This window comes from Anabrus simplex, chromosome 8 (assembly GCF_040414725.1).
Source record: "Anabrus simplex isolate iqAnaSimp1 chromosome 8, ASM4041472v1, whole genome shotgun sequence".
Classification (NCBI taxonomy): Eukaryota; Metazoa; Arthropoda; class Insecta; order Orthoptera; family Tettigoniidae; genus Anabrus; species Anabrus simplex.
The window spans coordinates 38,701,486-38,717,404 of NC_090272.1; the positions used below are offsets into that span (position 1 = coordinate 38,701,486).

Here is a 15,919-nt window from a genome sequence, read left to right on the forward strand (position 1 = left end):
GAAGGGGTATGATGCGCAAAGGTATCACCCAAATATCACTATAAAATTTGTCACAAATGGAACATAATAATTGCTTTTACACATATCAAGTGAAAAATCCCTGGCAAATTAAGAAATACCGTCGTTATTTGAGAAATATGGAAACATATTTAAGGCTTATAGACAGGACTGGTTTATGTCGTACTACGCTGCTGGTGCCGTCTTTTGTTACTTTCTTCAGGTCCAGGGCTAGCACCGTGGAATGGGAGTGCTATGTCTGTAGATTCTCATTATCTTTGGCCAGTACAAACAGCAAAATGGAGGTCAAAAGAAAAATAGCATGATCCCTGGACCAATAAATATTTTTATTTCTGTTCGAACGAAATCACTAGTCCACTGAATTTTTCTTATGTACATTGGCCATATCATTTTGTCGCCTATTAAATATTGCATATCGCGATACAATTCATGAAATGATGTCATTGACAAGTGAAGAATGAAACGAAAGCAAAGAATTTCAGTGAACACAGATATCACACACGAAATTGTTCAAAGTGTAAGACAAAAGACATACGTGTGTCACTGTGAGCGCAACACCAAATGTACTTGTAAAGTAGTAAAGTACGTATTAATATTCTCCAAAAAAAACCACATATTTCTTAATTTGCCAGGGATTTTTCACTTGATATGTGTAAAAGTAATTATTATGTTCCATTTGTGACAAATTTTATAGTGATATTTAGGTGATACCAATGCGCACTATACCCTCAGAGAAGAGCTGAATATAGAACCATTTGTACAGAACATACAGAAAGCAAGACTGAGAGGGTTCGGACTTGAAAAACAAATAGGAAATGAACAGGTAGCAAGAAGAGAATTGGAAAGAGAAGTCAAGGGAAAGAGACCAGTTGGAAGACCGAGAAGAAGGTGGATGGGTCAGATTTGGAAGGACATTAGAGAAGCTGGATTGTATGTGGCAGAAGTAAAGGAGCAGGAAAAGTGGAAGGACAGAAAGCAGTGGAGGAGGCTTGTTAACCACACCCGGGCGACTGGAGAGGGATAATGATGACGATTATGATGATGAGTAATGCTAACCATATGGGTACCAGGGCATGCAGGTATAGAAGGAAATGAAAAGGCAGATAAACTGGCCAGAAAAAGGGCAGAAACACATTTTGTAGGCCCAGAACCTGTGTGCGGGATTTCCTATGGACAAGCCCGATACTACATAGGAAAATGGGTACAAAAGAAACAAATACTCCAGGATGCAGGCTTGCGAAGGAACTGAAAAAAGGACCAAACAAGAAGCATACTAAAGAACTGTTGAAACTCAGCAGAGAAAATATTTTTTTTTGCTTTTTGCTAGTTACTTTATGTCGCACCGACACGGATAGGTCTTATGGCGACGATGCGACAGGAAAGAGCTAGGAGTGGAAAGGAAGCGGCCGTGGCCTTAATTAAGGTACAGCCCCCCCCCCCAGAGAAAATATAAGATGGGTAGTAGGACTGTTAACAGGACACTGCCATCTGAAAAAACACCTACATAGAATTGGAGTAATAAGAGACAATATATTTAGGAAATACAATAAAGCAGAGGAATCAGCTGAACACATACTTTTCTAATGTGAGGCGCTTGGTAGAATCAGACTCTCCACTCTAGGACTACCAAGTGAAGAGAGAGAGAAAATCCAAGAAGACCCAATAAGAACAACCTGCAGTTTGTGAAGGGAGCAGTTATATCTATGTGGGAATGAAGGAAAAACATGGTAGCAAAAGATCTTAGAGGTCGACACTAATTAGGAACTAACATTTAGAGGCCCCATGAAGAAAAGAAGAAGAAGAATGCTAACCATAAAAGCAGAAGGGAGAAAGCTATCATCGTTCATAATTTTTGTAAGACAAACCACTCTGAAAGTGAAGATCCTATATTTATAGTTGTGTTCAGGAGAAATGGAGGATAAATTCTAACATGGCACAGGATTACAACCCATTGCATTACTTCAGCTGCCATTCCTGCTTGTGTGAAACAGTTTTCACGATCATTCAATGGACAAGACTGGGTGAATGCTTTCTGTGATGAAAACTGATGTGGAAATAATTCCTGCTGGCAAAGTTACATCCTTTGGATGTATATGATGATGTAAGAAAGCTGCATGCACAATGGATCGCATATGGTGGTCATGAGACAACACCTGCAGAAAAGAGACTAACTACTGATGAAAATCATGTTGAACTGGAAAGAGGATATGGCATGGTGTCCACAGAGGACTTTGAGTTTTCATGGCCAGCGTCTCAACGAATATTTGAAAAAAATACTTTCTGGGCCAACACACCATAGTTGAATTGAGATAGTAACTCCCAATGTTTCAACAGAAAGTGTGTCTGACATTCTCAATGGATCCGCTCTCTCTGAACGCTAGCCACTACACTCACCCAGTTTGACCATGGCCTACAAGCCCAGAAAATAGGAGGTTCCTACAAGTGAGTATTTTCAATGCCCTGGGTAACAGAGAGGATGATGTATGGAATGATAATGGCAGTGAGAATAATTAAGAAAGTGAATCTGTGATGGAAAACAGTGCTTCGTCGCCATAAGACCTGTCTGTGTCAGTGCGACGTAAAGCAAATAGAAAAAAAAAATAGTGCTAGATCTCTTGAAGAAGGCAGTGGAGACTGAAGGACTGGTGAGTTGTCTACATTTGTGTCTGATGAAACAGTAACAGATTTAAGTAGTACCATATGTATCATTTATTTATAATTATAAATAGTTTCATATTTGTATCATACATTTAGTTGTAAAATTTTCCTTGTACTCACACACTTACAGAAAAAAGTTGTAGGAATTCCATGAGTAAATAGAACTAAGATTGTACGTCTGAGACACAGTTTTCCAACACAATAATTAGTAAACCACAAATATTTACAATGAATTCGTCATGTCACATTCTAATGTTAGCAAAAGTGAAGACACCTGTAGACAATACTTACAGGGTGAATATAAATTGCATCATACTTTGAAGACAGTTTCTCTAGAAATATCTCATCAGTGCAACCATCCGTTGCTTTCAGAATCTCAATTTGCTCAGAAGTATGTTTAACAAGGATTTCAGACTCTGTTGCTTCACGTGGTGTAATTGTCAAACAGCGGCTTATCAGTCCAAGGGATTCACATCTAAAACAGACATATAATAAAAATTGCAAGAACCATTAGAAGATATGTAAATCCAGATATTATGATAGACAAAACATGCCTTTTTTCCCCCTAACTGGAAAAAATACTCCTAAAATTTGATAAAGACTTGCTGAAAGAATATATCTACCTAATGACCAGCATGCTATGCTTCTAAAAGTCTGTGCACATCAGTCATAAAGTAAATCTACTATAACAGTTTTCACATATTAAAATACGAGTTCTGTCCGTACACTGCTCCGAATTAAAAAAGAATGGTATTTTAGTATTGGTTGTGTCCACAGTAAGAAATAAATGAAATTAATTTTCCATCATGTCTGTCTGTTCGTACACGTATCATGAAAAGATAGCTGAACAGAATTTAATGAAAACTAGTATGAAAAGCTGGGGAATGAGGCACTATAGTACAGGATATAAATAATTTTATTCACACTGGGTGAAATGGTAGTTAGGAGAAGGCCTAAAATCATCATCTTCTTCCTCCACCTCCCAATGTTTTGCCGCTGGTGCAGGATCCGCTCTTTTAATCTTGGCTCACCAGTTTGCATGATCATGGGCATCATCTGGTCGTAAGTTCAGAGTATTCATATCAGCATTTAATATGTCATGCCAGCGCTGCTTTGGACGTCCAACGTGGACGTTGACCAATTAATTTCAAAGGAGTGGGTGAAATTGGCAACTGCTCCAGATGCAGCACGCATGGTGTGATCATACCATTGGAAACATTTCTCCTGTGTCTTCTCAGTGAGAAATGCAATGCCCATTTGCTTGCGAACAGTGTCATTTTTGAGATGATGCAGGAGAGTGATGCCCACTGACCAACGGAGCATACAAATTTCCATGGTGTGTTATTGGTGCTCTGTAGCTTTGTCAGCTGTTCTACATTCAACATCGTATTAAGCAACAGAACATACTATCATGCGGTATATTTTGGACTTCAGATGTAGTGGCATCCTTCTATTTCAAAGTACGCCTGTGATTTCCCTCCATCTCGTCCATGTTGCCTTTATCCTACTTTGCGCTTCATAACATATTCTACCATCATTCTGTAGGCATGATCCTAAATACCTGAAGCTTACTGTCTCATTAAGGTCTCTCCATCAACTTGGATGGAGGCGTTGCTTGGGATGGTTTCCAGGTAATCGGTCTTCTTTTTGTTGACTTTAAGAACATATTGTGAGAAACGGCTGTTTCAGTCTTCAACTTGATACTGTAATCCTCTTCTGGTGGTATCAGCAAGGACGACAACACCTGCATACAAGAGAGTCCAAGCGCCACTCTTTTGCAGGTCATGTGTGATAGTGACCATGATAAGGACAAAGAGCAATGGGAAAGGTGCAGAGCCTTGGTGTACACCAACTTTCACTAGGAAGCTCTCGGAGGTGCCGACAGCGCAACGTACACATCTTTTAGTGTTCATGTACAGCATCTTGATCAAACTGATAAGCATTTCCAGTACTCCATGGTGCAAAATACATACTAGATCACACAATGTGGAACACTGTCGAAAGCCTTTTCAATATCAAGGAAGGCAATATGCAGTGGCTTGTTTCTCTTGGTGCTTTTCAATGATCATTATGGCAGCGAAGATTGCTAAGAAACAATGTTAGGTTTTGGTCTACCCAATCAATACACGTCACTTTACAAGCGAACTATTTAATTAAAAACATATTTAAAACATTTAGGGACATGTTTCGTCTCTATTTGAGACTTCATCAGCCATATAATCACGTTGTAGATTACAAAACTCAAATCAGAAACTGAACAAAATATAAATATGGAAGAACTCAATAACTTTTAAAGACTATTTGGGAAATGAAAAAATATAAATATATATATATACATTTTTTACAAAAATTGACCTCACTTATTGCAAAAAACGTTTGTCTTCAATGTTAGAAATGAAATTAATCTGAAATTGACAAGCCTGCCATAACGTCTCGTATGGAATCAATGTCCATTGTTGCTGTCTGTATTTGAGACGGAAGTTCCATTTTTAAACTATTGAGAAAACATAGGAGAACAAATTACATATATTAAAGAGGTAGCTTAAAACTCTTGCAAACAATCTTACAGCCAAGTTAAATATGAACGATCTTACTTGAAAAACGTTGCAAGCATTGTTAGAATCTGGTAGTTTCAGTGTGTTGACTAGGGAGATCGAAATTCTGACCTCGGAAATGGATTGGTACTAAATCCTTGTCAGAACAATTAAAATCACAGACTTGTAGAAGAAATCTGAAGCCTTATGAGACCAGCGCTGCATGACCACCACATTCGTGGCTTAAATTCTAAGAATAATCCTTTTTACAATAAGACAAGGTCTGGAAAGAAAGAGATATAAAAATTAATGGGTTTAAAACCCTTAGATAATTAAGAAAAGAGATTCCATCACGAATGTATGACGTACAAGCTTACCGTAAATGACACTCCCTATAGCTGGTTTAGAATGAGCCTCGCTCTGACTTGCTTCTCGCCACGCTACTGCATTGTTGCTGTGTTTTCGTTCACCCGGCGGAACGAGGCTAGTGGCGGAAGTGGGGTTAAGTCCTATTAGTGGGGGAAGGGGAAATAGCTCGGCTTGTAGTAGGAGCAGGAGGGCGGGAAGTTTGAATTAGAGGAGGTGACTTCTAATTGAAGGGCTGAAAACCATAGTGGGCCAAGTACCATTTTTTAAGAATGGAGAAAATTATGGTTAAAGTTTAGTCACTGCTATAATTCACAGACACAGATTACAGAGACTACAACATATGCATATTATAGTTAATAGATCCATTAATCACTACAAAACAAAATACAAAGATTATCTGGCTTTTTAATACAAATAAAAAGTAAATGAATACCATCATTTTCCACTGGAGTGGATTTGGCCTTGGCCCACTTTGGCTCTAAACAGAAAGGATGAATTTTAACAATACGCCAGTGGGCCAACTCCACATGGCACTAAAAGGTACTTCATTTTGCCGTAGTTACATCACAATATTGCAAATCCTTAAAAAACTTATGATTAACTGGTGGAATGAATGGAAGCATGGCAATTAATTCATCATATTTACCTTTTGTCAGCTTAAAGGGTGCTGTGTAAGCAGGACTCGGTTCCCATGGTGAAGGTACTGAAGTTGTTACCTTTACAGATGGCCTGCCCTTACGAGAAGGTGAAATATCAAGGATTTTCCATTCTTCCATTTCGTTGAGGGTGTACCTGAACTTAATCTTAAGAGGTTCATTAGACTGGAAACGAAACCACCTAATTTTGAGCCACTGAACCTTCTCCCCATCTAGCGTTTCCCTACGAATCACAGTTTTTCGAGAGCTCCTTAATGTTCACAAAATCTTTGTTCCATTTTTTCTTCACACTAAAGGGCTTACTTCTCCTACATTCCTTAACTAAGGTCACAGAATCTTCTACCAAAAACAGTGATTTTGCCTTATGTTTTGAAGTTTCGATGGTACTAAAATCTCTGTCATTAGGCAAATACGAATTGGCCAGGTTCTAGGAACTTATGATCAATAATTTTAAATTGGGAATAATGAACTAATGTGGCCCACAAAGATGCAATATACTGATTCCTATTCTCACCACCACAAGTGTCTGAATAGGCTATTAAATGATTTGCTGTTGTGCTGACATTCCTCAGGTAATACAGAATACATGAACCTACTTCTGTTGGGCCCCTTTGTGCTGTATCTTCACCCCACAAGTACATGTACCCTTTCTCATCCTCACAGTTATGTATTCCTACATTATACATCCAAAACTTCCTCTTGTAAAAATAAACGCTACTTGTTATTAAGGAAAGGGGGAGGGTCTGCTACATGTCAAATGTTATTGGGTGAATGTTGCCCTCCTTTGTTAGTTCGGTGTCACTTCACAACTGAGCATGTGCCTTTTCTGCCCGTCTTTTGTACAATTCCCACTCATCACTGAGTTCATTCTTCCTTTTTTCATCAATGTCATCACTCATAAGACTCATCATTTTATCGCAGAATGAACAACTACCACTTTTTGGCTTAGCAAATGATAAATTGAACTGTGTATTAAAAACATCCCTGTAACACCATTCTTTCACAGGTTTGCAGTTTTGCTCTGAGCACACTGAAAAATATAATTCGTACACCTTATTAAGCTATAATGACTGCTTTCTGTGGGAAACCTCCGGATATGTTCTTTCAAAAAGCCAATGTCTTCTACTCCTATCTTGGTCCCAGGGACACGTTTACCACGCTGATCCTGAATAACTACAGGAGATTTATTCACAGCTTGTTTGGAAAGCACTCGTAACAGCCTCCCATTTGAAACACCATGCACCTGGAGAAAGGCTGCTTTGCACACTCGAATACTGGTTTCTCCCTGTAACAACAGGGAAACAGGCTGTCCACATTTTACATTATTACGATGAAGATTGTTGTTTTAAGAGTCCTAACATCTAGGTCATCAGCCCTCCATATTTTACAGAGAGCAGTAACAAGGCGTACATGTTCAACCCACACGTTCATACTGCTTCGTTACAGTGAATATTACTCATTTACCATAACACTAATCTGCAATATTACCATCATATTTCACTTTTTAGGTCTCAAGGTTTTTAGTAGCACCTCCCACAAAATTTTTTGGCAGTCTTAAACTTTGTAGCAAAACAGTGTCAAAATCTAATTACAGTTTGATGATGTATTGTGAATTGCACTGACCCTGATTTGATCTATAAGCCAATGTGCCTCCCATGAATATTAATCAGACATTTATAATAAATTACAGTGTGTTCGCTTCCTATATTTTACAGCCTATAACACAATCAGTGCATAGCAGGATGAATATGCAAATAACTTACCTTCATTTTCATATGGTATAATCTCCAACACTTCTTGTGGCTTTCCTCGGGTGTGCACTTTCCACGTTCTCGTTTCACATCAGAAATTTGAACTGATGCTGCTAGATGAGCCTTTTGCTGGTCAAAATTTCCAAGTCTCCAAAATGCATCGTGGACTTGTTTACGTTCATCAGCTGTTCCCAGTTGCTTGCAACACCGCAACGCACGTTTACAATCTCTTTCTTCGTAACGCTTTGCGGCTATAGGCCTACCACTAACACTGACATATGCTTCACCAAAGTTTCTCTTCTTCTTCCGCTGATTTTTAATCCAAAATGCATTATTTCTCTTTCTTTTCTTCGAATTTTTATCACTGCTTCTATTTTCCTCGTGGCCGATGTCTGCCATGATACTAAACATATCATGTGACTCAGAGTAAGCGAGGGATTTGTCATGCGGATTTGGCCCACTATGGCACTACCTCCAGCAGCTAGTTCAATTTGGTTGATATTTTGTGACTCCATAGCACATAAATGGGAAGACGTGGAGATAGCCCAGTTGGAGAGACAATACCTAACTCAGAAATAAACTGCTAGATGGCATTAATTCAATTTCTACAGTTGGTGGATTTGGCCCACTATGGTTCTCAGCCCTTCAATTATTAATTCTTAGTGAGGATAGAAGTGATGGTATTGTTCGTATAACGGATTTTTGTTCTCTTGTACGTTTTTGTTTGCGTTAATACTCTGGTCCAAACTTATATAAATATTTTCGTAATTGCTCATCAGGTTCCCTTTACTTACTTTCTTTAAAATGATCAAGTCTTTACTTATGTTAGTATATTGGTGACCAGTATCCCCCATATGGACACTCATTGCAGAATACTTCTTGTGTCTGTTAGCACTGACGTGTTCGAGATATCTAGTTTAAAAACTCCTACCTGTTTGCCCCACGTATGTGACGAAGCATTGATCGCACTTATGTTTATAGATTCCTGAAACTAAGAAATCCTCTTTATTGTGATTAACACTATTATGGTTATAAAATATATGACCATTATTGTTTTTAGGCAAAAATGAGACTTGACAGTCATGTTTCTTAAATAATTTTGTGATTTGAAAAATCCCTGGGTTAGTAAAGACGAATTTTGCGTATTTTGAACTTTTGGGATTCTCTGGTGTTAATGTTATGTTGTTCATTCTTTTTACTTATAATTTTATTGATGGTATTCACACTGAACCCATTCATACTAGCTATCCTCTGTATGTATCATAATTCTTTTTCTCTTTCTGTATGAGATAAAGGTAAATTGAAGGCTCGATAAACCATATTGAAATAGACAGCCCTCTTATGACTCCCAGGATGTAAAGAATCACTTTTAATGGTCACAGGAGTAAACGTATCCTTTCTGTACGCTTTAGCAGGGAACTTGTCAGCTTCCCTTGTAACGATTATATCTAAGAAATTCAAAGCATTGTCCTTCCCGTCTTCAAGTGTGAATTTTATTCTTTCATCTAATAAATTAAAAAACTGTAAGATATTGTTACTATTGTTGTAACGCTTATCTATTATTACAAAGGTGTCGTCCACGAATCGTGGACAAAAATCTAAACCAGGAATATGTCCTATTATTTTGCGGTGCTCTAGATGGTCTAAATAAATATTGGCTAATATACCTGAGGCAGGAGCTCCCATTGGTAAACCCTCTAGATTATAAATAGTGTTGCTGAACGTAAAATAGTTATTTTTTGTGACGAACTCTAGAATTTTTAAGAATTGATTAATCTCTAATTTCCCTAGATGACCTTGACTGGTTAAATTCGTTCTAGCAATATCTATTGTTTTATTTACCGGGATATTTGCATACATATTAGTTATGTCAAACGTACATAAGTAATGATGGGGCTGAAGCTTGAAACTTTCTAAACTTTTGCAAAAATCTATCAAATTTCTTATTATTGACTTATTGTGGAACTTATAGTTGTTAGAAAGAAACTTGGGTATGATTTTAGAGATTTTATATGTCAGGTTGTTCTTGCAGTTAATGATAAGTCTAACAGGTATTCCTGCTTTATGGATTTTAGGCAACGCTCTTGCCGTAGGTAATCTGGGGTTCATATTTATCTTCTGAATTTCATCTTCATTGAGAATGAACGTGGAACCTTTCAATAAAGATTTTAAACTTTTTTGTATCCTAGCTGTGGAAAACAACTCAGAGAAAAACCTTTGTTTTTTCAATGTAATTTTTTCTATCCAATATGACCATACAATTACCTTTATCTGCCAGTCACAATAATGGCATTGTCTTATTTTATTCCTAAGATCCCCGTTACATTTAACCTTGTCAAACGGAATATTGGTTTTAAGCTGACTAACTAGCTGAAGGAGTTTTTTCTTTATTTCGTACCTAAGATTGTCTTGAGAATCTGCATGGAGTTTTTGGAAGTTAGACTCTGCTTCGGAGATAGCTGTTATATCATTTTTATTAAAACTTGGCCAATTAAATTTAGGTCCTCTATTAGGAGTGTCTAGTTCTTGGTCTGTGAAATGGATTATAGAAAGGTTTTTCACCGAAGTGACTGAACTTCACTTGTCTTGTACTGTTAAATGATTTACTCTGGATTTTCTATTATTAATGTTATTGTTATGAACCTCCATATCATAAATCGCCCATCTTAAATTATCAAGAGCTAAATACAACTTTTCATTTAAAAAGGATTACTTTCTGTAAAGAAATTTAATCTTTTTTCTTAACCATAAGTGGTTGACCTTGTTTTGAATTGAAAGGTGAAACTGAGATGATAAATTCTTTCTTTGGGAACTACTTTGCTTACTAGACATTCTTTTAAAAATGCTATGTTTTTTGAAATTTTCGCTAATCTGATTTTGAGATTCATTCATGGTCCAGCATCCTTGACAAAGCCACACTGATTGGTACTAATGCTGATGATGTCACGCAGTCATCGATCAAGGATTCTCTCAAAAATCTTCATTGTGTGCAAAGGGGAGGCAAACTGGACGGTAATTTGCACATACTGCTGGATCACCTTCTTACTTACAGATAGGCACAGTGATGCTTGTAGCCCAATAACTGGGAACAGAGCCAGAGTCTACTATGGCATTGAAAAAGTTGGTCAGACAGTTGATCACGGGTTCTTTCCATTTCTGGAAGTTCCAGAAGTCTGCCGTAAGGTCATCTGGTCCTGGCACTTTTTGGGGACTTCCTCTGACGTTATAAGTATGATAGCACATATGCTTCAGGAATAGGAGAATGTGGGAACACAATGTTGGAAATCTCTTCAAAATGTTGTTGCCAACATTTGAGGATCTCATGTTTGTCCTGTAATCGCTGACAATATTTGCCTTTTATGCACACATGTGCCGACTTTGTTCTAACTTTGGTCAGCCAGAAGACAGTTTTCTCCTTCCTCTGAGTCTAGTGTTGTTTTAGGTCATAGGGACTGCAAATAGCTTCAGTGACATCTTTCTTAGCTTCATTCTTGGCCATGACATATTTTTCCCTGTTCTCTGGAGTATTTTGTGAAACCCGTTTCTATATGCCTTCTTTACAGAGCAACTAGACTTTCTTAGAAAACAGAAACTAGACTTGTACTCCTTTTTCCTTTGTGGCTGACGTAGAACAGTTGCTAAAGATATAACATGTTCTTCTGCATTTGGCACTTTTCTATTTGTGAACAGGATACACATTAAAAACACAAAGAAATTTGTTCGGAAGAATTTGATTGCGTGCTTACACTGAAATCCAATGTGTAAGCTACAAACATGGGAATAATTGTTAGGTACCCAAAGGTAGATATTTATTGCAATAATTAATTCCAACGAGCCTCATACAGAGGAAATGTACAATGAATAATATATATTCAATGACAGATCTACAAACTATGATACATACAATGATAAAATCAGGTGACTTAAACAGTAAAAGTAGAGACATCAATAAAGTGGGAAGAGGGAGCAACAGAAATAGGAAACGAGGACAATCTTCACATCTTGAAATAGATAGGCTCTCTTCTCCTTGATCCCACTTCTGCTACATCCATCTCTTCTCAGCCCCCAACGAGCTTGTTCCTGCTTCCCACAATGATCTGTCATTGTGTTCGTCCTATTATGTGTTCCTTTCTTGCCCCTCGCTCTGCCCCCCTCCCTCTCTCGCCATATATATAACATCACTTGATTTGACATTTATATGTTCCTTCCCTATTCAGATTTAATAAACAGTCAACCGTCCAAAGAAGTAACTTTAAAATTTTTCAGTCTGTCAAAAACACTAATTATAACACAAATAACATACCTGTAAAAAAAAAAAAATGCGCACTATTAAACAAAGAATTACATGTTTCGTTCCACAAGAGCATCTTCAGAATTTTTATTTTTTTTATTTTTTTGCTAGTGGCTTTACGTTGCACCAACACAGATAGGTCTGATGGCGACGATGGGATAGGAAAGGGCTAGGAATTGGAAGAAAGCGGCCGTGGCCTTGATTAAGGTACAGCCCCAGCATTTGCCTGATGTGAAAATGGGAAACCATGGAAAACCATCTTAAGGGTTGCCAACAACGGGATTCGAACCCACTATCTCCCAGATGCAAGCTCACAGCTGCGCGCTCCTAACCGCACGGCCAACTCGCCCGGTTCTTCAGAATCTATCAAAGCACTTTAAATCATGCGTATATATGTTGATGGTAACGGACTATTCATTAACAGCTTAGATATACACAGAAACATTTCTATAAGGAAGTTAATAAGGTGATGGTTGAATACTACTACTACTACTACTACTACTATCATTATATGTTAGTACTTGTTCATGATATCATCAACTCTCAATTATTGACAAGTTTATGCAACTTACACAATAATGTCTGTATGTATAAATATATATATATATACAGGGTGGTAAAAACAACATGGACCGAGTATAAGAGCTTTGGTCATACTGATACGTAATTTGAAAAAATTACGTCGATATCTCGCGCCGTTGTCATTTTATCAGCTGCTGAAGTTAGCCAAGGTCTAGTGTATAACTAGAAATATTCAATAAGTGAAGTCTGTTAGTGGTACAGCTTATAACAGATAAACAGCTGTAAACATTTTGTCATGCTTGTTCACGTTTTGCACAAAATGACTTACTTTTCAAATTACTGTACTTATATGACATGTAGGAATATCTTTATTAAAAACTACCAACCAACCTTTCCAAAACTCTTGTGAACCTGTCTGGACATTCAGGATAATCAGGATCCCAAAGACAATGGTGTTCCACCATACGTTTGTCATAAATAATTCCAGTAGGTCTCCTAACAATCTCCTTAGCTTCTCGGGCCTGAAACACACATAACATAATTCAGAATATTATCACTTGTGGTTTAAGAATTATTATTATTATTTTATTTACCACAATTCTGACCAGAAATATGGGAGGTCTAGTGAAAAAGGGTAAGCCCTATATACATACACAATGCCAGGCTGAGTGGCTCAGACGGTTGAGGCGTTGGCCTTCTGACCCCACCTTGGCAGGTTTGATCCTGGCTCAGTCTGCTGGTATTTGAAGGTGCTCAAATGTGTCAGCCTCATGTCAGTAAAATTACTGACATATGAAAGAACTCCTGCTGGACTAAATACCTGCACGTTGGCATCTCCGGGACGTAAAAACAAACAACATTATTATTACATATACAATGTTTCCTATGCTATTGGATTTACAGCCCACTAAGTACATTTTACGTTTTTTTTGAAGATGCTGAGGTGCCAGACTTTTGTCCTGCAAGAGTTCTTCAATGTGTCAATAAATCTACCAACACAAGGCTGATGAATTTGAACACCTTCAAATACCATTAGACTGAGGAAGGATCGAACCTGACAACTCAATCTCAGAAGACCCAGTGCTCTAATGTCTGAGAAATTCAGCCCGGCAAGAAACATTTCTACTCCTATGCTTAAGATCAGATATTATTTTGAATATTTCTATGGTTTACAAAATACATACAGGTATATATAATTTCTCACTGCTTATTCATTCCCTCTATTGACAGTTATCTAATCACACATTCGTGTGCTCACATACTTCCTTTCACTCTATCAGTCTGTCATTCACACATTTCCCCACACAGTCAGACATACGCAGTAGTTCTTTTAAATAGCAATTTTCTTTATGTACAACTGAAATTTTGGAAGAGGAAAATTCTTGCCATCCTCACAGAGAGTTCCATAGCTTTGCAGTGCATCAATAAAAACCCTTCTGAAAAACAAAGGTACAGGCAGAAAGAGAAAAAAAAACAGTAACTCCTCGTCATCCTTCTCTCTAAGCAGAGTTGTAAAGAAGTGATAAACACTGTAAAGGATCAGGATCTACAGACGCAGAGAGGGATTTTCCCAGAGAAAGATCAGGTCAGCTTGTTTGGCTATTGTCTCAATGGAAGGTAACCTTATTGGATCGGAGGGGTATGATGGTTAATTCACTTTTCCGTGGGGCGCTGTACTATCAGCAGCTTACTCGTCTTCTCCATTGTTGTGCGATGATAAACAGGTAGACCAAATGTCAGTACGAGCCAAACCATGGAAAGGTAAGCTAATATGATAGCTCATGGACCGAAGCCACTTAACCTCGAGGCCCGACTACATAAAGTGTCCTCAATTGAGGACATTGTGTTTTATCATAATTTTCCATTTTAAATCCACTGACAACATTTCAGACCAACTGTACTCATTTGAGGACAATTAGACTGCCCTCTGGTAAGAAAAATTATCAACGTGAATAGGCGGGATTTGTTTATTTTACATCACAAGTCGCATTGTTTACCTATGTGCTACTCCACAGCAAATTATTGATATTGTTTATGTACAATTGTTGGTACTCATTCTTTCTCTATTGATATGGTGTGTTTGTAGTTTTCTCTCAGTCCATGATTATTTACTGAAGTTGATTCAAGACATTCTGATCTGTATTCATCATCATAGAATTTGTCCTCAAACGAGAACATCAGGCTTCAAGTTAGTATTTTCGAAGTATTTACTTATTTCATTCAATCGTTTCTCTGACTGATTAGATTGGGTTATTTAGTCTTTATCTTTACAATTTTATTTTTTTTACAGAGAGAATGTCACTGAGGAATGCATTATCTGCAGATGAAATTCTGGATTTGATTGAAAATGGCAATGTATCTGATTTTGAAGGTGGCAACATTATTGAACACAATATTTCAGATCCTTCCTTTCCTGACATTGCATCGTATGAGGTTGATGTTGAGAATCGGGGAATGGTTCAAGGGAAGGATATTGTGGATGTAGTTGCATTTGAAATTACTGAAAATGAGTTGGACGGGGATATTATCCAGCCATCTGTTTCTTCCAAAGATGATTTTCGCCTTCATAAATGGAGAAAATACTACCAGTTTCAAAATCCAGAAATTGGGGATGACATTCAGCCTTCCGCAGAGGATGTTCATAATAGGACAGAGTGGTCTGCAATTCATTATTTTCAACAATATGTGACTGAAGACATTTCTGAAAAAATGGCCTTGAACACTAACTTACGATCTGTACACAATAATGGAAAGAGTTTGAATGTAACCAAGGGTGAAGTTAAGAAATTTATTGGTGCTGGCATTCGTACGGCTAGTTTAAATTACCCACAAATTGGAATGTTCTGAAGAGGAGTACCATGGTTCCTCTGATTGCTAGTTCTATTTTAAGGCAAAGGTATTTTGACATCAGAACTAATTTCAAATGTGTCAATGACAATGATGTTACTCAAGAGCAGTGAGATAAAGATAAGCTGTGGAAAGTTCGACCATTATTAGATGCAGTTCGCTCAGGCTGCTTGAGGCTCCCATGTCAATTGATGAACAAATGATTCCCTTCACAGGGAACACATCTCTCAAGCAGTATGTAAAAGGAAAACCCAAACCCGTTGGACTGAAAAA

The 15,919-nt window shown here is 37.6% G+C and overlaps 1 protein-coding gene across 8 annotated transcripts in view; it reads right to left on the bottom strand.

Moving 5' to 3' along the window:
• The window catches only part of HDAC6 (histone deacetylase 6), a 458,923-nt gene that overhangs the window by 427,570 nt on the left and 15,434 nt on the right, over positions 1–15,919 (bottom strand). For all 8 annotated transcript variants that reach the window (XM_067152102.2, XM_067152103.2, XM_067152104.2 and 5 more), the window contains 2 exons: positions 13,190–13,320; positions 2,968–3,151 (listed from right to left, as the gene is read on the bottom strand). In XM_067152102.2, the coding sequence (XP_067008203.1) occupies positions 2,968–3,151; positions 13,190–13,320 (315 nt within the window). The remainder of the gene's footprint in view (positions 1–2,967; positions 3,152–13,189; positions 13,321–15,919) is intronic.